This window comes from Siniperca chuatsi, linkage group LG9 (assembly GCF_020085105.1).
Source record: "Siniperca chuatsi isolate FFG_IHB_CAS linkage group LG9, ASM2008510v1, whole genome shotgun sequence".
NCBI lineage: Eukaryota > Metazoa > Chordata > Actinopteri > Centrarchiformes > Sinipercidae > Siniperca > Siniperca chuatsi.
Window position 1 is genome coordinate 13553837 of NC_058050.1, and position 23469 is coordinate 13577305.

At 42.1% G+C, this 23469-nt stretch overlaps 1 protein-coding gene across 5 annotated transcripts; it reads left to right on the forward strand.

Annotated features, from left to right (window-relative positions):
- The first annotated feature begins 1845 nt into the window (after positions 1-1845).
- On the forward strand, positions 1846-23274 carry shc1 (SHC (Src homology 2 domain containing) transforming protein 1). Of its 5 annotated transcripts, XM_044209308.1 has the most exons (14): positions 1846-2060; positions 6578-6622; positions 13806-13970; positions 14185-14255; positions 14742-14805; positions 15830-15949; positions 17041-17094; positions 17444-17495; positions 18381-18507; positions 18619-18766; positions 19090-19138; positions 19384-19500; positions 20063-20319; positions 20479-23274. In XM_044209308.1, exons 2-14 carry the CDS (start codon positions 6611-6613, stop codon positions 20605-20607), a joined length of 1365 nt encoding a protein of 454 aa, XP_044065243.1. In that variant the 5' UTR covers positions 1846-2060; positions 6578-6610; the 3' UTR covers positions 20608-23274. The 5 variants fall into 5 exon arrangements, with proteins under 5 accessions (XP_044065243.1, XP_044065241.1, XP_044065242.1 ...); XM_044209306.1 differs by lacking the exon at positions 6578-6622 and having other exon boundaries at positions 13583-13970; XM_044209307.1 differs by lacking the exon at positions 6578-6622 and having other exon boundaries at positions 13613-13970.
- The last annotated feature ends 195 nt before the right edge of the window (positions 23275-23469 follow it).

The window sequence follows — 23469 nt, forward strand, 5'->3', positions numbered from 1 at the left end:
ACTGTTGGTATGGTGTTTTGGGGTGATGTGCAGTGCCATTTCTCCTCCAAACACGGTGTGTATTATGGCATCCAAAGAGTTCAATTTTGGTCTCATCTGACCAGACTATATTCTCCCAATATATCACAGGCTTGTCCAAATGTTGTGCAGCAAACTTTAAACAAGCTTCAACATGCTTTTTCTTCATTAACGGAGTCTTGCATGGTGAGCGTGCATACAGGCCGTGGCGGATGAGTGCATTACTTATCGTTGTCTTTGAAACAATTGTACCTGCTAATTCCAGGTCCTTCTGAAGCTGTCCACAATTGGTCCTTGGCTCTTAAACAACTCTTCTGATAATTCTTTTCACTCCTCTGTCAGAAATTTTGCGAGGAGCACCTGGTTGTGGCCGGTTAATGGTGAAATGATGTTCTTTCCACTTACGGATTATAGCCCCAACATTGCTCATTGGAACATTCAGAAGTTTCGAAATCCTTCAGTAACCAATGCCATCAGTTTGTTTTGCAGCAATAAGGTTGCACCATGCTTGCACACACTCTTTGCTTATACCCATTATGAGATGTTTCTTCTGTGACACCTTGGTCATGAGACACCTTTTTATAGGCCATCAGTTGGGACTGAACCAGCTGATACTGATTTTCAGTGACAAGGGGCAGGATTGCTTTCTAATTACTGATTGTCTTGGTTTTCCATGCGTTTTTGCACCTCCCTTTTTTCATGTGTTCAATACTTTTTCCCTGTGTCATTTAACATTATTATACATAACTTAATTTATGAACATCTATGGTTTGATTTCTTTGCATGCATGGATTTCACGAGTTGTTACCAACATCTGGTGAAAATTTCATTTCAATAGCACCTTTAGAAATATATTTACTGAGAAAAATGGTGACGTGTTCAATACTTATTTTACCTGCTGTAAGTGTCCCAGTAAGCTGTAACAGTGTGACAGTGAGACTGGAGCAGCTAAAAGGAATTCAGCCATCATTTATTTTATTATTTACACCTGTGCTTTTCCTATAGTGACATGTCAAAATGTTGAAAAGGGGCATATGTAAAGATCTACCCCGGGTGCATGCGAGCAGTTCCAGTAGAGTGGTAGACAGAATTTATATTGGAGGACTACGAATATACACTCAGTTGAGGAAAAAATAATTCTATTATTCATTTATATATTCATTAATAATATAATACAGTTCAACAGCACCACAAACTATATCCCCCAAAATGATCATACAGTTGAATCAACACCTCTCTAAAATAGTTTCTATAAAAATGAACATTATAACCTTCATGAAGGTTGGATTAATTGCAGGATGGTTGTATTAAACAGCATTAGATTTAGCTAGGTGTACGAAATAAACTGGCAGTGTATTTAGGCCTACTGCTGTATGCTTTACAAATATTTAAACATGTAAATTTGTATGGTAATATTATAATAAATCAATGTGTATTATATACACACAATAACACTATTAAAGGAATACTAAAGGGCTGTAATAGGAGATAGAACAATTATAATGAAGTTGATATTAAGGTGATGATAATACAGAAGTGATTAGTTTCATTGGGGAAAATACGATGCAGTTGTGGTCTTGTGGTAACTAAAGGACGAAAACAAAACTACACTTGTTAGCATGTGTTTTTTATTTAAAGTACCTTACGTTTTAATGCTATTAGCTTGCGATGTGGGATTTCTGCTTTTGCGCAATTTGCACCGAATGGGCCAGGTGCAAAACAGGGACAAAACACACACACACACACACACACACACACACACACACACACACGATCCGCGGCCAGATGACGTTGCCATTTGTTCGCGGAAGTGGCTTCTGTCGTGACCGTGGAGGGGGAGGCAGGGGGAGGAGGAAGGGAAGGAAAGGGAGAGGAAAGAAGAATTTTTGACTCATCTCTTATGAAGTTAATGAAAACTGTAAGGCGCCTGGTGGACCAAATCATCGACCATTTGTCCTGTTAGATGAAATTAAGCTGAGGTTTGTGCAGCAACAGCTTGGTAGGCAGGAGCGCAACTCGAGGGAAAGAGAGGAAGAGAGCTGGTAAGTTGCTCGTTAAAAGTTGACCACACTTTTCTTGGCCATGGTTTGGAGTGTGTGCGTGCTCTGAGTCAGTGTCCCGTAGTCATTGTACATATGAAAAGTTTGAGAAAATGGTTCACTTACTATCTTTGTGTTGAAGTATTGTTCTGCTTTTGTAAAGTCGTATGCTTGTGTTATATTAAAGACAACACAGTATAGGGTAGCCTGTCGGTTCACTGTAAAAATGTAGCTCATGATCTGACTGGGCTGTAGACACACACACACACACACACACACACACACACACACATTAGCTAAATGTTTAACTTTGTGTTCGTCCCATAGACTGTATAAAATAGGTTCGTCCTCGTGTTGTCAGACGAGTTTTCAGGTTTTGTTATTCAAGCTTAAAGTCTCAGTAGCTGCCAGTTGAGCAACATTGTAAAGTTACAGCCACTGCTACAGCTCTTGTAGCCAGTATAGTATAGTATAGTATAAAATAGGCAGTGATGAGAAGTCAACTGAGTGGCCCCAAGCTATGCCTCTTTCAATAGAGAGTAGGTCACTAAAATGCCCTTTGGTTATGTATTGGACAATATTCTCAAACTGAGTTAGAGCTGAAATTATTAGGCAATTAATCTGTTTGAGACATTTTTCAAGCAAAAATGACAAACATTTGCTACTTCCATCCTCTCCAATGTAAAGATTTTCTTCTTTGTTTTATATGATAATAAACTGAATATCTTTGCATCCTGGACTGTTGGTCAGATAAAACAAGTCATTTGAATATGTCACCCTTGAGAAATTATGATTTTTTCACTACTCTGACGTTTTATAGACAAAACCATCATTGAGAAAATACGTGACAGATGAACTGATAATGAAAATAATCCTTTAGTTGTAGCTGAACTCTGAGTGTTTAAAAGTTCTATAATAAAGGGTTATGGTAGTGTCAGAATCAAGCTGAATCGTTTCAGGTTGTCGTAAATTGTCAGTGAGATAAGCTATATGGCCTATCAGTGCGCGCGCACACACACACACACACACACACACACACACACACACACAAATCTGTACACATTCACACAGTAAACGTACAGATATGCACCACTATATCTTCTGCGTCGAGTGTATCCATGGAGACCGATCAGCTAAATGCACCTCAGATGTGTTGAAACGGGGTCACTGTGACAGAGTTAAAGTTCACCATGAACAAATGAAGGACAGAGAGACGATCATGGAAACAGACTCAAGGGTATGTGGGATGATTGAGGCGACTGAGAGCAGTGGGCTCAGTGCTCTTATCAGGGTCAGCCACACCGCTCAGACCAGCAGCCCCTGACATGATATTATGTGGTGGAAGTTATCTTCACTGATGAAATGGACGGAAAGAGAAGGTCCAATCAACAACTGATTAAAAAAAAAAAAGCTAGATTCAGACACATGTCAGGAGCCAGACAAACAAGAGACATGTACACCTACACACACATACACACACACATAAAAGGACAAAAACAACACAAACGGAGGGACACACAATCTGTCAGTCAAAGCGGAGCATCTCGGCCACTCTATCACAGCGCTGGCACAATCCAAAGTCCACTTGATTAAAATTGGATCTGTCCAATTCTGCTCAAACTGTATCAATCACTAGTGAAAGCTTCAGTCCTGATTGACGGCACAGCGTGACACTTGTGATTGTTACAGCTTCACTTTGACAGGTGTGTGTGCCTGTGCACATGGCCATACACTCACCCACAGACATACAATACACACAGTCACTTCAGAAATAAGCTTTGGGTTTTTTGTAAGCAGTGAATGTTAGTGCTGATATTAGCCTTGAATTAGTCCTGTGATACTTGAAACTTGGCTATTGATAAAACACAGTGGCGAGGTACTAAGCTGCTTTAAAAGTGTTGACTGTTGATTGGACATCATGTGAGAATGTCCATCCATGTGAAGATGTGTTTGTCTATGTCTTTGTCTGATGTATATGCTATATGAGTCTGTTTGCCGGTGTGGGGTTATGTTGGTTTGTGTGTGTGTGTTCTGGAAACAAACTGTAGGAGTTTGTTTTCGAGGTCATAGCATGTGGTTGTCCGTCTCTACCTCTACACAATGGGAACTAGCCTCCACCGTGTTTCCTCCTGCACCGCTCGGTCGAGTGCAACATGCTCAAATGTTCAGTACACTGTCAACCGCAGTTTGATGTAAATCCTGTCCTGTGTGATGTTCATAATGAGAAGTGAGCGTAGCTTCAACGAAAAACAGAATTTAAGTCACAGTGTAATGTCTATGCTATTTTTGGATTCTGTATTAGCTGGCTTGGATCTTTTTATGCAGAAAGCTGAGATTGCATTTTTAGAAGTCACCTTTTTTTTTTGCAGATCAGGGCTCCTCCACCCATGTCTGGCCTAGGTAATATTTTAGATGTGAGATTGAAGTTGTTCCTCTGCCAATTAAGGTCACTTTAGGGTTAGGTTGATATCAGGTCTGGCGCAGGCTAAATTCTCATTTCCTGGTCTGTCCCTGGTAGAGCTGTTATCACTGTTTTATGCTCTAGATTGTTCCCTATACTGATTCCAGAGAATAATAAATCACCAATAAGATTAGAATCACACTCAAGACACTGAAATATACTGCAAATACTGAGTGACATAACACTTTTAAGATGCAGAAAGCACTTTATTTTAATTTTGTTGGACAAAGTTGGACATAAAACAGCAGCAATTAAAAGTTTTATTTTAGCAGGAACAAGTCTTGAGTTGTTGTTCACCTCAACCTGGTAAAGGAAAGCCTGGTTAATAAGTTAATGTGAAAGTAGAATAGGACTGGGTATCCTTGGACATTTTTTGATACTGGTGTCCATACATTACCTGTTTGAGTATTGAGGCACTTATTCTCCAAGGCTTCTCCTTGATCTAGTTTGGCTTAGATTGCACCTCATTTGTACATCGCTTTAGACAAAAGCCTCTGCCAAATGAATAAATGTAAAAGTAATGTAAAGTGTAAATGTACTCGCATTTTGGTATCTGTACCAAAACAATATTTTTTTAGATACCTTACGTTGAGGAAACTCTGACCCCCCTTTTTTTGTTAAAAAACAAGGCAAACTTCTTTAACACTGCTGCTTGTAATGTTTTAACACAAGAAGCCACACAGAAAGAGAAACTGAAATAAAATAGTATAAAATTGGCAAAGTAATGACATAAATCAAGAAATATCTGATCAGAGAATATGTTAACAAGACCTTATAAAACATTCTATGTTAACTTTTGGCACTTGACAGTTTCAATAGTACTCGATTCTACAGACACATTGAAGTTGGTACTCAGCAAGTGTTCAAGTTTGATTGGGAATTTAAATGAAGAAATAGCTCTGTCTATTACAAATAAACCGTTACAGCAAGGGGGAAGTTGTAAGTAGAGAGTGGCAGCAGGAAGGGAATGATGGAAGGACATAGAGATGTGGGAGTGTGGTTAGAGGGGGCGGTGGAGGGGGGTTGGCACAACCCAAAATAGCCAGCTCACATGTTTGCTGTGTGCGTGGTGAGCTATGAAACCAGCAGAAAGGCCTCCTGCTGAATGCCTCTCTAATCTAATTTTCACTCTCACCCCTAATTTTATAAAATTTTATTGCCATTTCGTGGTGCGTATATACATGTGCATTCGCACGTCTTTTCCAATCAGAGAGGCTTTCCCTTGTCACTTACGCTCTCTCCAAATGTTCCCTCTGCGCTCATCATCTTCATCATTGTCTTTCTTGTCTCTGTGATGTGAACTGATGTTAGACAGCGTCTCAAGCTGGCTATAGTCCAGTAGGGAAAAGGTCACTCACTAGGCCCGTTTACTCATCTCCGCTCATTTTTTGGTCTAGTGTATGTTAGGGGGTGAGTGAGGTGGGTCAAATCAGATTACACACACACACACACACACACACACACACACACACAGACGGTATACAGTATAAGAGCTGACAGCAGATGTGGCCCTGCAGCGTGTGCATTAGATCCAGAGCTCTGTCTCTGTCCGTCTCTGACTGTTTCATCTAATAAATACTGACTAGCTGCAGCTTCCACAGACAGTTATTCCATCTACTTCATGCATAGAAACAAAACACACACTCGCTAACTCGTGTTGGGCAAGCTGAGACACAAACATCCTACACATGCAGTCCTTTCAGTTAATTCCTTTCATTCCACAGAGTGTGTTTCAACACACGCACTGGATGATTGCCTTTTTTCTATCACTCTTGCACTTTCATTTCTCTCACTTTCTGTTACTTTCTCCCACTCAATCTTGCTCTGTCCCTGTCTTATGTCAATGTTATGTCTCTGTGTGCTTAATCAACTGGGTTGTTTATATCAAGGAGGTCCCATGACCCTCTCCACAGCTGATCCTGGGAGCAAAGCATGCTGGGAGTCAAGTTGCTGCAAGGGAGCAGCATTGAAGCACGCTGTGATTGGCTCCTTGATTTAGTGTGTGTGTGTGTGTGTGTGTGTGTACACTTAGTGCTGATGTGCACTTTGGTGTTTTTAGGGTTACAGACTCACAGGCAGCCTGTGTTGGCCAATGGAATATATGGTAAGACTTTCAAATGATACAAGCAGCTAATCAAAAACACACAGTGACACAGTGGCAAAGGGGTTGCTTCTTGTCACCACAATGTAATGTCGAATAGAAAGGTCAAAACGCTCATGTCTAATATGAAAATCAGTTGTTACAATGGTATTTAGAGATTGATGAGAGGTTTAAAGGTTAAATTAAAGTAAGTAAACCCTCCTGGAAGTAATCGTTTGGCCCACTTATCTTCAGGAGGGTTAAATATTGGTCTTGTAGTTAATGAATTGCTGTAAATTTAGTCCTGCATGATTACAGAAACAATGCTTTAATTTAGTTTTCTCGATATTGTAAACCTAACTGCAGTTTTTAGTAGGGGTTTAATAATTCACAAAATTCACAGTTTGAGTCATGTTTAATACATCATGAAATAAGGCCTTTTTGAGATGCCCTAATTTTCTATTTTAAATTTATTATAATTCAACTTTTCAAATTGTAATGTTTCAGAGTTGGAAATGAAAAAGTGGAGCTTTGCGTGACCCATTTCAATTGCTTTCTCAGCAGCAGCAGAAAACCGGAGTATTATTCAACAGATTTTGAACAAAGCACAGTATTATAAGAAACTACATACTACAGTATAATGCATTATATTGTTGCACCCCTACCGATGATTTGAGAAAACAAATTATTTTTTTCACACACATTTGGCATCTTATATTATTTAAGTTTTCCCCTTCAGCAGTCTAAAAGAAACATTTCAATACAGTTAGTATGCCAGTATTCTGTCTGTCCGTTCTTGTGAAACTGAAATCACAGTTGTAATCATGCATGAGTAATTGTGCAGCCCTGTGTATGTAAATGTATGTAATGTATTGCGTAATGTTCAGAAACTTAAAATGATATCCTTCATGAAGGTAAAAGGTAGAATTATTTGCAGGATTGTTGTATTAGACTGCATTAGTTTTAGTTGGATGTAACTAATAAACTCAACTGAGTGAGTCTTTTTAATATAAATTCAGGATACTACAAAAGTGATTCACTTATTAAAATATATAAAGTTCTTAAAGAAAACAGTATTATCTTTCTGTCAACCCTAAGCCACAGTGTGTCATGTGTTTCAGGCATGGTGCAGGCTACGGGTGGAGGGGGCTGTCTTCACCAATCAGTATCATACCAATTACTTCCGATCATATTACCGTGTGGTGCACAGTGATGGTTATTATCTTGAATGACACTCCAGTTCACTGCAGTTCTCTGATTTTGATCCTTCATATCCCTGAGTGCACTACTCAACTATGTGATGATGGTGCAGTGGTCAAACGTAGTACTGCAGGGACTGTATGTTGGGGTGTCATTTGAGGACTCCTTGCTATCCACTCTGCTGGGTTCCTGTGTCACTCTATGGGTGGTTTCCTCTGCTTTTCGCAACACTGCCTTCTCATCAGATACGCTTGAATGACGGGTCCAATCTGTGGGATCTCTGCTTTCTGTCTGCCTCTACAGAATCACTCAGTTGTTACTGTGCTTGCCTGGTAATAACCTGTCCTTTCCCCTAGAGAACTCTAGTCATGTAGTAACACAGGGAATATTTATTTTGTGAATGCCGGACTGTTTCTTTCTTTTTTAATTTGTCCACTTTCATCAAGGTTATATAGAGTGACCTCATGTCACACTCTGTGCAGCACATAGAGGGAGGGTGAACCCTCTTCGTCTGTCTGTCTCCACCCTCCCTCTCTCTATTTATCTCTCTCTTTCACTCTGTTTCTCAGGTTACCAAACATGAATAAGGGAGGAGCCTTGAATAGCCAACATGGACAACCTTCACATGCACACACAAACACACATTTCTTCACCCCCATCTCCCCTTGGAGTGTGTGCATTAATGTGCAGGAGCGCAGCATCTTGCTGTGCATACACATGTACACTGCTAAATGACTGAGGCTGCAGAGAGGAGGTGGGGGGAAGGGGAGGAAACAGGAAGGAGGTAGGATAGGAGGTGGGGAGGGCAGAGGCAGCAGCCGCGAGTGTGTGTGTGTGTGTGTGTGTGTGTGTGTGTGAGAGAGAGAGATGGTAAGAGAGAAAATGGGAGGCAGCATCACCCATCCAGACTGGGAGGAGGGGAGGACATACAGCGTGATCGTCCCTCTAATAGACAGAGGTGGAAGGAAAGTGGGAATGAGAGACAGACGTGAGGGGAGAAGAGGAGCACAATGAAGGAGTGCCATTGTCCATCCTGGCAGCACTGCCATTTCACCATCTGCTGAAAGAGAGAGAGAGAGAGAGAGAGAGAGAGAGAGAGATAAACAGAAGAGGGAAGAGAAGAGGAGGTAGCCAAACGGAGGAGAGGATAGATAGAGAGGAGCTGCCGGCAGTGACTTTGTGAATTAATCGAGCGGAAGAGCGGATCAGAGGAGAAGCACGTTTTTCAGGGAGTGGACAGACTGAGAGCCAGAAAGAGGAAGGAGAGGACGAATGACCGGACAGTCTGTGGCTGTTTAAACAGGAATGTGGTTCTCATGTGAATATGGAGCCCAGCTTTAGATGAATCACCATGGATTATCAACTGTATGCTTTTTAAACCAAAAAAGGAACTATTTATTGCCATTCATTAAAAAAAGAAAGAACTCTAAATTGATTAGACTCACTTTATACAGAACAATTTGAATTACTTTTTTGTTTTTTGTAAATATAGACTCTCTTTGTGACTTCTAATTTTCTATTCTCTATGAGCATAGGATCTACTCTGCAGGATGTTATACAATCATTATCTTTGTTAGCTGCTGCACAGAATATTCAGGTTGTTTTTATGCAAGTTTTCTAAACATCATTGTTGTCTTTTAGAAGTAAATTATTAGTGTAGTTGTTGTTATTTATACTGTTATAAGGAAAGTGATTATTGTTCTTTTGAAATGCTATCAGACATACAGTTTTACATGCCCTAATTGGAGTGCATGCAGCTGACATGGGATGTCAACACTGATTGGGTTTTATGGCTGGCACGACGCCGGTCAAACTTTGATCATTTCCTGAAACCTACTGATCTTTCTAAGAGTCTGTAGTTTTTCCTCCCGTTGGATGAAAAGAAGCTCTAATGTGGAGCCTTTGATGGAGCAACTAATTGCTCGTTGTGTGATTTGACAAAGCAGTTATCTCTTTGTCTGAAGATTTCTGCAGTTGTCGGGACTTCTCAGTATATATCCTCCGCAGGCATCTATTTTAATGTCTGTTGCCATAGCAACGGGCGGCAGCTGCAGACAGAACAAGATGTAAAGTTCTTTTTTCTTGTCTTATCTTTTTACACTGGTGCTGTTCCATTAGGTAATTGTATATATTTAGTAGATAAGAAGCAGTAGACTTGATTAGTCCATGGTTGTGTGCAGTTTTTAGACTTTCTTTCTTACAATATTTTTTTTCCCCTTACTAGACAGTCTTTGTCTGTGCGGAGCTCGGCAGTCTCCGAGAATCAGGGTTGTTTCAGGTCACCTGTCTCCCCCTCCCCATTCTGTGTGTTCGTGTTGCACGCGTCAGCTCAGCCCCATTTTTCCTGATCTCACCTTTATCAATGGCAACTACCATCTTCATCAGTCAAGCTGATCTGCCATTATCATTAATGACTGGATAAATTTGATTATCGTAGTGGTTTCACTTGTGCATATCACTCTGTGCAGATGCTTGGTCTCAAGGCCAATAATCACTGATCATTAGGTGTGCTATGTTTGTGACAGTCGTTTTACTGTCTGTGTGTAGGTGACTCAGGATTTATCCTCATGTAGAGGGTCATCTCCTCTGCAGTCACCTGACCTACACTGTGCTCTGTGCACTAAAACATCCTCGGGCAGCGTGAGGGTTAACTCTGCTCATAGAGCATTTCAGCACCCCTTTGTATGAGAACACACCTGGATTTTCCTCTCCAGTGTTAACAAGTCCATTTATATTGGATCTTTTGCCTTTTTTTTAAGTGCTAATTCCCTCTCAAGACTAATTTCTGGTTTTATTAGGAGTGTGACAGACTGTTTTGTTTGTTCTGCATGCTCTTTGATTGTCCAAGTACCGGGTGTCTTTTGTGACTTTTCCAGCCATACTTCTTTACAGCTTTCTGGAGATTATCCCAACCTGTCTGGCAGTGAGTGAGTGTGACTGGATCCTCCATGGTGCTTTTTGGCCAAGACCAGATGGATGACTAGCTAGAATTGCTAGACAATCCTTCTGTGGTGCTAGACTGGTGTAGGCGACTGTTCCTTTGCCATGCATCCAGCGCCCACTACAAGCTGGCCCGCTGTACTTCAGATACAGTTAAGTTCTGAAATGTTAGTGTGTGGAAAAATCGACCTTTTCACTTGGCATCACTGAAACATTGGTGCCAAATTTACAACGTTGTGTAAGTGGTCTAGGCAAGGTGTGTGTGTAAACCTTGCTCTCCTTTGAGGGAGTAAAGGTCAACAGATTGTAAATATGACTAGTGCCTCAATAGCACTGAGGTGTAGGCCAGCCAGCTTGCTGTAGGTGTAGCCTTGCCTCCTACTGAAGTCAAACTGCTGCAGACTGTTTGTGGCACATTGGGACTCTGCGAGAGACTGTTAATGTAAGCAGACTGTTGTTTGCCTTCTAGGTTGGTCTATGCAGAATATGACATGCTTTGTGGTGTCTGCATAGTAGTTTGTAGTAGAACTGAGAGCTAACCTGCTGCTTGATAAGCCCTGCCTTAGATAAGTAAGGTAGCGGTTCCAGAACATAACACTTGGCTTGTTCATATCATATGGGGCTGTGTCAACGCTCTTCTCTCAGGTAACTGACTATAATCTGGGCTTGTTATTTGAACCAGGCAGTAATAAAGTAACAGGGTGAGAAGAAAGGTGCATAGAGAGATAAACATAATAACAGAGTGCGGTTTTAATTGAGCATTTTAAGCTGGGTGAACGAGTTCACGTTCAACTCTGATGAGCCTCCAGCACCATTCAGGGAACCCTGGGTTGGGAGTTCAAACAGGACCATTCAGGTCTCATTACCATCACAACAAGCCCACCGGTAGTCGTCATCAGCCAATGACCTACATTCTCCAGTGTTACATCACCATCGTGCTACTGCAGTGTGTGTCACTGTACCAGACACAAACATCTCAGAATCAAACTACCAATATCTAATGGTGCTCCAGAAAAAAAAAAACATCCTAACCGAGGTGGCCAGTTTAGGGAACACACTTGAACCAAAGGCAGCCTCACTTGTTTTAGCCATATCAGGAACTTCAGTCAGGAATGGGCCGAACTCTGCCGGCCCAGTCTTAAGTACTAACTTTTTTTCTTTCTGTTTTCTACTGGTGTCTATATAGGTGACCATGCCTATCCTCTAACCATCCCTAATCTTAAAGTTAGAGAGGCAGGAAGACAGGGCTCACCATTAATATATTAGACAGAGGGACTGTTAAACAGGACAGCCTGGAGAACGGGCGAGCAGACGAGGGAGGGGGTGAGGGGGAGCGAGAGATCATCTGGAAGAGGAGAGAGGAAGTGGTGGCGCGGGAGAGGGCGGAGGCGTTGGAGAGACAGAGATTGGCAGAGTACATCGTGTGGAGGAAGAGAGAGGGTTTCCAGGAGAAAAGAGGAGACAGAGAGAAGGGAGAAAAGAGTGCAGAGAAAGGGAACAAGGCTGTGCCAGAAGTAATCTGGAAGAGAAGAGAAGAAGAAGAAGGAGACGCAGGGAGTGAGAGAGCGAGGGCCATTCAGAGAGGACATGAAACCATTTGGAGGAAGAGGGAGAGGGAGTAAAACAGGAATCCTATGAAAGATTTCAGAATACGATGCACTTGAAAAGTAGGTGTTAAAGAAAGCGTGCCGTGTTGGATACTAGCCATACATCAGTAAGCCTCCTCTCTCTTCTTTAGCAGTTCTGGGCTTCATTGAGCTCTGCAGGTGCTTGCTGTAGTATCGACCAATTGGAGCGGTGTAGTGTGTGTGTGTGTGTGTTGCTGCCGTGTTAGTGCGCGCAGCCCCTTTTGCGATCCCCTCGTTGGCTGCTAATAGGATTTTTATGGGCCCGTGTCAAGCAGGATAGAGCTGCCAAGTGGAGCTGCTTCACACATGCATGTGCGCATGCCAACACACACACACACAGATAATCTAAGAAGCATTGTGGGCAGGGAAGGCTTATACTGCCTCACACGCATATAAACACATCACGTACAAGTGCTCGCCCCTCAGTGCACACATGACACACATGAGAGGGGGCGTTGAGAGACAATCACTTGTGTTGATTCTCCATGGTGCTGGCGACAGCTGGATAGCTGGCCTTCTCTGAGAGGTTATTAAGCTGGGACAAGATACTCACAGATATTGTTTTACATTATGGCAAAAACACCAAGATGAACACTTTGTGGAAAGCTAAGACCATGTCATCATCAGTCTCTGGGAACGCAATGAACATTGATGCAGATTTAAAAGTGAACTGATGACAACATGATCTGCACTGGTGCACTGAAAACAAACTTTTTTCATCTGCATTCTACCATTAACTGGGACACCCCACTTCCTCTGCGCCTTTTCTCATTCTGCTTTCATTGTGGGTGAAGCCGTTTTTAAAGCAGTTTGGTTTTCGGCTGCCTGGTAATGAGTGGAGGACAGACAACCAGACAGATGGATGCAGCTCTTACGCTGAGGGAGACAGACAGATGGCTGTGTGTCCCTTTAGAGAGAAACTTTAAATACTGAGACAAAGAGACTTTGATTGAATCACTAGAACCTGTGTGGACTCGCGCAGATATAAAAACTGACACTTCAGCCTCATTATGGAGCTTGTCCCAAAAACCAAGTACACCCACTTTCGGAGTGAATCGCTGAGCTCAACTGATGAAACAAACTCCAATCCATCATCGTTCCCTCCTTCCAGTCCTGCCACCCCGCTCACTCCCGCTCCTGGTTTACCTTCTTCTCTCTCCTCCTCATCTCTCACTCCCATCTTGCCCCCCTCTTCTCCCCGCCCGTCTGAGAACAGCCCCACCACCCTCTGCTCCTTCTTCCCCAGGATGGGATCCCTTCGTCTGGGTGTCTCTGCCACTCTTCTCCCAGGACTCAAAGCCTCAAGCAGGCCGCAGCAGCCTCAGGCGCCTGTAGAGTCCTCTGGGGACGACAGGAGCAGCTCTAGCTCCTCCCCTCCACTTCATCACCCACTCCCCCCACTAATCGCTCCCTCTCCCCCTCCCCGACCTCCTCTGCAGGACATGAACCGGCTGGGAGGGGCGTCCAGGAGGGCACGGGTGGAAGGAGGGCAGCTGGGAGGAGATGAGTGGACGCGCCATGGCTCCTTTGTCAACAAGCCCACCCGTGGCTGGCTGCACTCCGACAGTGTGGTCAGCACCTGCGGTGTTTCCTACACTGTACGGGTAAGTGAATGGCACACTCTCACTAACCCCTAACTAAAATATAGAATTACACATCTCTCTCTCCAGTCAGTTTCTTTCATATTTTTAGAAACTGACATAGAAATGAGGAAAGGACACCATTGCTTTCTTCCTCTGTTGTGTTCCATCTGTCCACTTGGACTGTGATGTAGGAAATGTCTGATGCTAATGTGTTGCCTTCCTGTTTCCTGGGCAGTACATGGGTTGCGTGGAGGTGCTACAGTCTATGCGAGCGCTGGACTTCAACACCAGAACTCAGGTCACCAGGTGAGATTCCACACTGCTCATCTGCTGCTGGCTTGCCATTTCTCTCATTTACTTTCTCATTTGTGCATGTGGGGGCGAGACGGTAAAAGTGTTATAAGACTTAGAGAAATGACGGCCGCGTACAGTCACACACACCACTCACCATATATATCTTTGTCTGCTTGCTTGCTCTCTGTCCCGCTTCCTCTCTATTTTTCTTGCTTGCTTGTTTCTTTCTGAGTTTGTGTTTGCTCATTTGTGCGTGTATGTGTATACACGCCTGCAGCTCTCCCAGACTCTAAATTAGAATGTTCAGGAATCCTGGTGGTTTCCTTCTGGTTTCCGTAGTGATGTTTTTCTCCGTGGCAAAGTCGAGTACAGTTGCCAGAGACGATAAATTCAATCACCCACAGCCAGATCTCATTTAATCCACATAATTGTGAATCCGGGAATGTGTGAGGGTTAATGACATGCTATTGCAACACTTGCATGTTGTTAATGTTTCAGGGAAGCTATCTCTGTGGTGTGCGAGGCAGTGCCCGGAGCCAAAGGAGCCCAGCGCAGGAGAAAGGTACACACCACGCACACTAGCACACACCCTTACAGGGCATTATTTATTTATATGGCTTAAGTGGGCGGCAGTGGGAAGGGTTTTCTGGATAAGAGCTAGATTTAGCTTGATTGTCCACTCTGTGGTCAGTTGGCTATTCAGTCACACACTCTCCCTTTCTCACACACACACACACTCACAGATCTTGATTTAGGCTGATTGTAAGCTTCTGTGGTTAGCGCACGACTCGCAGGTAATTACCGATCACTTTCTGGTCTCTGTTTTCCCTCCCTCTTGTCACAAGGGAGGCTGGAGAGGTGGAGTTGTAGCTTGTGTGGAGCCAGTGTCTGGCCAAAGAAGCAATACAGATTAGCAGACACAGCTGCCAGCCTGCTGTTTAAAGACTACATGTGTCTGTGCACAGTATTCCTGTAAAACTAAAAACATCCACCCAAACAGTCCATAAAACAGGTGGCTAAATCCAGCAGCCTGTTGCCTTAGCAGGTTTTGACCAAGGAATGTCTGGCAGTGCAGCACACCAGACAAAACACAGTTATAGGATGTAAACTAGAATAGATAAAAGTAGTATAGTCCCTCTGATTTGGCTGGAGTGAGGTTAATGTGGCTGAGCATGTGCATCCTGTCCTGATGCTGTTTTTATCACAGCGTACGCCAAATATTCTGGTGCAGATATGGATGAAAGCCATGAGAACAGGAGGAGGATTGGGATAAATGGGCTGGCACAGTAGTGCTGGCGTGGGCTGCATGATGCTCTTGGCCTAGCCTACAGTATGTGAACTGTCCTGTCTACTCCCCATTGGTCACAGTTGGCCTTGGAGACAGGATCACTTTCACAATTGCAGCTGTTCTTCCACTCCCCCACACAGAGGCATTTCCACACATACACCCACAAGCTTACGCACAGCCAGGGAGCACTTAGTGGACTATCGTGCCTTGTTGAAGTAAAAAAAAAAAAGGCCTGTTGTGTTCTGTTTGTGCACCTTGTTTGTTTATCACTCATAGACCACATCCCTCTCCTTCGTAGCCTTCCTCTCGCTGTCTGTCATCCATCCTGGGGAAGAGTAACCTGCAGTTTGCTGGCATGACAATCAGCCTCACCATCTCCACCAGCAGCCTCAATCTGCTGGCCTCCGACTGCAAACAGGTTAGACTGAAACCAGCTTACTCTTAAAGCTGCTGTTGTGTGTATTTTTGTGTTGTGTCTTGTGTTTGGTAGATTGGTCCTTGATAGCCAGAGATTTGACTGTGAGTCAGAGATGCATCTGATTGTTAGAGCTAAGTTGTAGTCAGTGGTATGTTTGGCACTTAGCCTGTGCAGTTTACTAAAGCCGAGTGAACCTGAGGATCTCGCTGTTTGGGGGAATTCATGTGGTTTTAAGGATTATACAGACTTACGTTTTAAAGATCAACTTTAGAATGGCAATTTTTATACGATTGTATATGTTTTTTTTCTGTATGTGTAATGGGTAAACTGCTTTGTTATTGTTCTTTATCATTATATCTGCTAACCTGAATTATCTGCCCAAAGTTAGTTTTATGATCATAAATGAAAATTATTCAAAATTAAGAAAAAAAAACAAAATTTAGTTAGCTGAAATTTCACAGATGGTTGGACCTAATAATAAATATATATATATATATATATTTTAATGGATTTTGACTCAAAGAAAGTATCGTTTATAAACCGCAACCTAATTCAAGGATGGAGGAGGATTATTCTGGATGCTGCACAAATCCCTCTTAACCATCGTCTTCATTCCTGCATTGTCACTGGTCAGGATGTGATCCTGATCCTAGACCTCTAATGAGTTAATAGCTGCTGAACGATGTTTATTTCTTTGGGGAGATGGTATACAGCAGTGCAGTGCATACACATTAACACGTAGCACAAAGAAACGTGCCGTGCACATGTATCCATTCACAAATAAAGCCTCGGATATAGACCACACATTGTGCACAGAGCATTAGAAAGTGTTGACATTATTATTGATCCAACATGGGCGGTTGTTGCAGACTGTTAAAAAGGTGTTCCATCCATTGTCCCGACTTAGTTTTTTATCTCTGCTGTAGTTGATAGCGCTCAATGGAGGAAAAAGCACTTTTCTCAGTAATGATTCCACATTTGTCTCTCCATCCACATGCTTTCATCTCACTTCCCACATACTTCATGTCACCCACGTGCTCTCCTTCTGTCTTTCTCTGTCTCTCTCTCCCTTCCTTTCTTTTTCTCCACAGATAATCGCCAATCATCACATGCAGTCCATCTCCTTCGCCTCTGGAGGAGACCCAGTGAGTCACCCAACACTCTCTCTCTCAGCTCAAATCTCACTCTGGCCTTTTTCCACCTTTCTTCAGCCTGCATATCCTTCCTTCCTGTCTTCTGTCATTGTCTATTCCTATGAATACCACTTACTCCATTGCTGCCTCACTGGTTTACAGTCCTTCTCTTCCAAGCTTGATCTCATCACTTCCTGTCATTTCTCTTTCAGTCCAATGTATGTTTTTAACTTCTGACTTAAGGAGTGCAGCTTTTGCTTTATCTTTTTTCTTCTTCTTCTTTTCAACCTTTCTATCCTAAACCTGCCCTTCACTTTTCCCCTCCCCTCCTCCCCTAACTGTCTTACCCTGTCTCCCTCAGGATACGGCTGAGTACGTAGCATATGTGGCCAAAGACCCAGTCAACCAGAGAGGTGAGCAGAAAAAGCAAAATGACCCCTTCGCTCAGGCAGCATCTGACAATATAGACACTTAAAAAAAAATCATCAAAGTGATGCTCAACTTTTTTAGGCCCTTGGTTTGAATAGAACTCTGAACATGATCCTTTGTTACATGAATTGCAAAGGTTCTCACTACTTTCAGTCTCATTGGATGGTGAAACAGGTTTTGAGATTGCACTTTCAGGAAATACTGCAAATAAATAAGAACAAGCTGTTTTATTAAAATATAAATTAATCCTATTAAATAAATTAAATGTCTCTATTAATTTTTTGAGCTGAGACACTACAGACCCAGTTTGCAGAGCAAAGGAAGAAACAATACATTTACCACTAAATAGGCATAGCAAGTAACAGGATTGTTTTTAATCGTTTGGCAGAATCTGCTTTATTCATGCTTATGTGCTGAATATGTGAACATGTGGCTTGATTTCCATTAAATGATGGTGAATGGAGGAAAAACCCCCACTATTCTCTGTTTTGTACTCAGGCCTCTAACTGAACACTAACCCTAACTGAAAGAAATGTACTGAAAATCTTTGGGATCAGTCATTTACATTATGGTGGTTCTACCACCATTCAACACCACTTCATTATTATTCATGTTCTCTGTGTAATTCTGCAATTTGAGGGAAAACTAGACTGGGTAAAGTGAATGACATGCACTCTTTCTTTGTCAGTAATTACTGCCCAAGTGTCAAGGCACATGTACATGAATGTACCGTTGCTGAAAATGCACATGCATACACAATTTTATACTTTGCCTGCAGGTCGATGTGTTTGTCTAACTGAGTGCATATTTCATTCCAGTACATGTTGCTGCAGCTTTCTAATTAGTCATTTGTGCCTCCTCTCCTTCAGCATGTCATATCCTGGAATGTTCAGAGGGTTTAGCCCAGGAAGTCATCAGCACCATCGGCCAGGCCTTTGAACTGCGTTTTAAACAGTACCTAAAGAACCCCCCCAAACTGGTCACACCTCATGACAGGTAAATGTGAAAAATGTCACTCACATAAGCCCGAAACATGAACTTGTGTTTGTATTTTGTCACACACAATGTGTTTCTGTATCTGCTTTTGTGTCACCCCTTTTCTCACAGAATGGCTCCGTTTGACGGCTCTGCATGGGAGGAAGAAGATGATGAGTCTGCACCACCTCCTGATGTCCCTTACTATAATAATTTCCCTGGAAAACAGCCTCCTCCTGGTGGACTGATAGACATGAGGACCCGCCCAGGTGCCACGCTGGTAAGAAAAGTGCATGTAAACACCACAGGAGGATGAGATACTCATACACATGCTTCAACACATCCAAACACTGCTCATACTGCACTTAAGAGATGATACACTTGTGAGGAATCTAATAACTATACAGGATATATAGTAGAATTACCTAGTTCTGAGCCTAGAAAGGCAACAGTAACCCAGCTGGGATCACTTGGTTTGTGATAGACAAATCATCATTGACCTTTTATAACCTTTTTAATAGGAATGTATTTGTGTATGTACACAAGAGTATGTCCACATGTGGCTGTGACTCATTAAGTGTTGAAATGCCTTTGTGTTTGCAGCCTTATGGACTGAATGACATTCACAAGCAGCCTCTGCCACCTCTACCAGGTGAGCTCTGTCTCTGCCTGTCTGTCTGCATCTCTCTGTCATGCACTGTAAATCAGGAGAAAGGGAAAGACTAAAGTTGTCATCCAGGCACAATTAGGACAGAATTCCGTTTTCTCCACTCTCTTGTCTTTGTTGTTTCATTTTATCTTGTCATGGCTGGTAAAATGCCATTTAATGTGCATGGCTGATGAGGAAATGGGATGTGCCAACGTCACTGATGTCTTTTTTTCTATTTATTTTTTTAGTGGGTGCTAAAGAAGGGGGGCGAGAGCTGTTTGATGACCCTTCATATGTCAATGTGGATAAACCCCGCCCCCAAATTGCAGCCAATGGAAATGCTCACAGAGATGCTTTTGACATGAGTAAGTGCTTTACCGGGTCTATCTTTGTTGTGTTGGAAATATCATACCAGTTTGATAAATCAAGCTAACTAGCTTGCTGGGAAATTAAATAACCGGAAAAGGTGATAACATGATTTCCTGTAAATGACAAGATGTGTGGGTTGTAATCAAAATGACCAAAATTACAATGTGGAAAGAATAGGGGTTAATTATTGACTAAGGGGATGAGCAGAGTAGTGTGTACTGTACATTCCATATGCTAATTGAAGAGTGGAACTGCTCACAGAAGACAGTTTCGGAAGAAGAGAAGGGAATTAGAGGGCCTTTGTCCATTACAGCGGCATTTTATGTAAGATGATTGGTTGACTGCGTAAAGCTTTTCACATTGAAAAGACACAGACAACTAGCAGTGTATAACATGCCACAGGCAGAAACCATGTGGTTCACTTGGGCAAGGTCCAATCATTTTTGTTCTAAATAAAAATTTCAGAGAATAATAAAAGACAACATATTTTTTGTATGTATTTGAGGTTTGCAGTAGAGAAATACAATGATACAAATGAATGTGTATTTATTTCTCAAGAACCATTTGATGATGCCCTGGGGGTCTCTGGGCACAGTGGCCCAAGCTCAGTGACAACAGCGCCCCCTCTGGTGCAGCAGTTGCAGTGTGAGGCCTGGTTTCATGGTAGCTTAAGTCGCAGGGAAGCAGAGAGGCTGCTGACACGCGATGGAGACTTCCTGGTGCGAGAGTCTGGGACCACGCCCGGACAGTACGTCCTCACGGGACAGCAGGGGGGTCAGCCCAAACACCTGCTACTAGTCGACCCAGAAGGAGTGGTGAGTCAGGGTGGGAGGAGGAGATCATATAGGGGCGAGAGAAATTACAAAGGGGAGGGAGAAGCATGAATGGGCAAGAGACATTTTTAAATAGTGTTTTGTTTTCCTAGTACATGGTTGTATTAGTGTGTATATATTTAAACTTTTTTTGTCTTTTAGGTCCGTACAAAAGACCATCGGTTTGAAAGTGTTAGTCACCTGATCAGTTACCACATGGACAACAGACTCCCTATTGTATCAGCTGGTAGCGAAGTGTGTCTGCAACAGCCAGTAGAGCGCAGGGCCTGACGTTACACACCAATGAAATACTCCACCAAATATACTCGCACTCCTGGAGCAATTCAACACAAGACAAACACACCTTCAAATGCTATAATACACACATCAACACTACACTTAAAACACACACACACACACACAAGAATACATATGCACAAACCATAGCAAAGAAAGCCAAAAATATCACCAGTTTCTCTCCAAAATCACTCACTTGCTGCTGTTGCTACATATTCTTGTCCTTTCTGAAAGCCAAACTGACCCACAGTCCTCGACTTCACCAACTATCAGGCGCATCCCTCCACAATGGAGAAGCACTGCTGCAATTTCTCAACAGCCTACTGTGAACCAGGGAGGAGCCTTTTGTTAATTTCAGAATGGGGCAGAAAACAAATGCAATTTCTTATGCGATTATGAAAAAAAAAAAAAAAACACTTTCCTAATACATGGAATCGTGTACAAAAATAATGTGGAACTGAAAAGTGAAGAAAGGAGCATAAATGGGACATCGAATGAGATTTTCTGTGCTTTTAAGCATGTGTTATTTTCAGTCAGGGAAATTATTTCCCTCCTCAGACTGTTGCTGAAGCATTTAAGGCAAAAGATAAACTGGATGGCAGTGGTTCTTTGTTTCAGAGACAGAACCAGGCTCGAACATAAACTCTCCCTTCAAGTGTCACTGGAGCACTTCAGCAGCAAACCTGACTTTGTAATAATTCTGCCTGGTGAATATGCATAAATGAGTTTGCTTCCAATCTAATCAGGAGGGCCACCCTACCCCCCAACCACTCCCCTTTTAAGGACCTTTGAACCTGGAGTGATACCTGGTGATGAGAAAAGCCTGTATGCAAAACTGGGGACTGCTATGCCAATGTTTTTTTTTTGTTTGTTTGTTTTTTTTTGTTTCCGTCTGTTATCTTGGGACTCATTACTTATTGGAGTTCAGGAGGATCTAAAAAGCTATATCTCCCTAATCCCTCTGTACACACAGATACACACACACACCTTTACACCACACACGGTCTGCACCACCTGTCATGCCAAAGAACATGAACTTGGTCGCTAACGGCAGAGAAAGCCATGACAGTTATCAACAGTTAAAATGGGCCTGTTTTAGAGGGGAGAAGAATCTAGGTGATTGTGCCTGAATACATCATCAAAAAGGAGATTTCTAAAGTAAACTGTGCGTTGATGTCACCCACAAACAATAACTAGTACATTTTGAGAAGCATAGACCAGATCATTTTGACTTGTTGCTTTTTATTGACTCATTATGTGTCTGCATTGACAATCTATGGGTTCTATCTTTACATAGTATTCTGACTGAAAGCAAAGGAGAGTAGTTAAAGGAGGCCAGTGAGAAATGTTGAACAGTCTAAGCAATGACTTTCCCTCTGCAAAAATGATGCACAGTATGTCGTAGGAACTGGTTATGTAATTTTTGTGTATTGTGATGTTGCTTTATTTTTTAATCACTTGAGGGAATAATGTCCTTTTTAAAAAAAAAAAAAAAAAGAAACTTATCAAATGTAACGTATCAAATGAAATGGTTTGGGGATAACTGAACATAAGGACATAAATGTTTTTTGGAGCATTGCTAACGATGAAATATTAAGCCAAATGTTTCTCCTCTGTGTGCTCTGCGGGGAGACTTTCACGCTATTGTTTCTCCTCTTCCTCCTCCCTCAGTTCATGATGTGCTTTTTTTATGTCTTTTTAATCGTGCCTTGTTTCTTCAATGCAGTCACGTCACTTCAATGCAGTCACCTTATGTACTTAATTCAAATGTAGTTGACTACAGGAGAATACACAAGCCTCTCAGTTAAACAAAGACACTGCAAAAATGACACTCCAATAAACACACATAAACAGATCCAGTGATGGCAATTTCCTCTGATGCACATTCTTGCATTCAGCTTATAGTCACAGATACTTGATGTCACCATTGGGGGGATATTTCTTGACCATCTGTAAATAACAAAAATTTTTGACTGGTCAGCTTAGTTTAGGATTACTGTTTTCATAGTTGTATGTTTAATGACTTATTTGATAAGAAACAGAGCCAGACACCACAGCACTGAGGTAGCTCTTCTTAAAGCCAGTTGAATTTATGGTTGAGATTGAGGCTGAACTCTTGAAATATGAGAAGGGATCTTTCAACCTAAACCTTAACTGTCAACTAGAACTCAGACCCTGAAGTGGGCTCACGTGTAATCTAACATGCACACAAAGACACATACCGCAGTGACAGCTGGGTCAGTCAGACACTCACACTCTGCCTGTTCAGGTGTTTGTAGGTCAGCGATAGGAAAAACAGAGCTTTAAGTTCTGCCAATACTGTGCATGTGTGTCCTGAAACAGACCCAACTGCCCCTCTGCATCATTAGTGAACCGGTCCCGTGTTATCATCGCTCATCACAGATGCCTTTGTTGCATGAAAATGTTCCTTTAAAAAACAAAAACAATTCTTGTTTGTTGTTGTTGGTGGTGATAGTGTTGATGATGCTGTTGTACTTTTGTGTTTTTGAAAGCCAAAGGTTACTTTCATATAGCGTGCACAAATATTGATTTTTACTTTGTATGTTTCTGTTTTAATACTTTTTTGTTTTTAAGGAAACATGTTGGTTTACATCTGTATCTGAAAATATAGATTGCATATATAAATACATATATCATTCATCTCTGTTTGTGAGTTTGGCTTTTGATATAATAAGTGTGTATTTAGCCTGAGTATTTATTACCTTGTTGGCTTTTAAAGCTCCCTTTCATTTTTCCATTATAGTACACCAAAACACTTTGATGGAAAGGAAAATAACAAAGCACACACTGCTGGAAGGTATGATGGCTGTCACATACTGTCCTGAACAAAGAGTG

Coding starts and splice junctions, on each gene's coding strand:
- shc1 (XM_044209304.1), top strand. CDS start 13,377: ATGGAGCTTGTCCCAAAAACCAAGTACACCCACTTTCGGAGTGAATCG. Junction 15,950..17,040: donor TGGCCTCCGACTGCAAACAG/GTTAGACTGAAA, acceptor TTTTCTCCACAG/ATAATCGCCAATCATCACAT. Junction 17,496..18,380: donor AGACCCAGTCAACCAGAGAG/GTGAGCAGAAAA, acceptor CCTCTCCTTCAG/CATGTCATATCCTGGAATGT.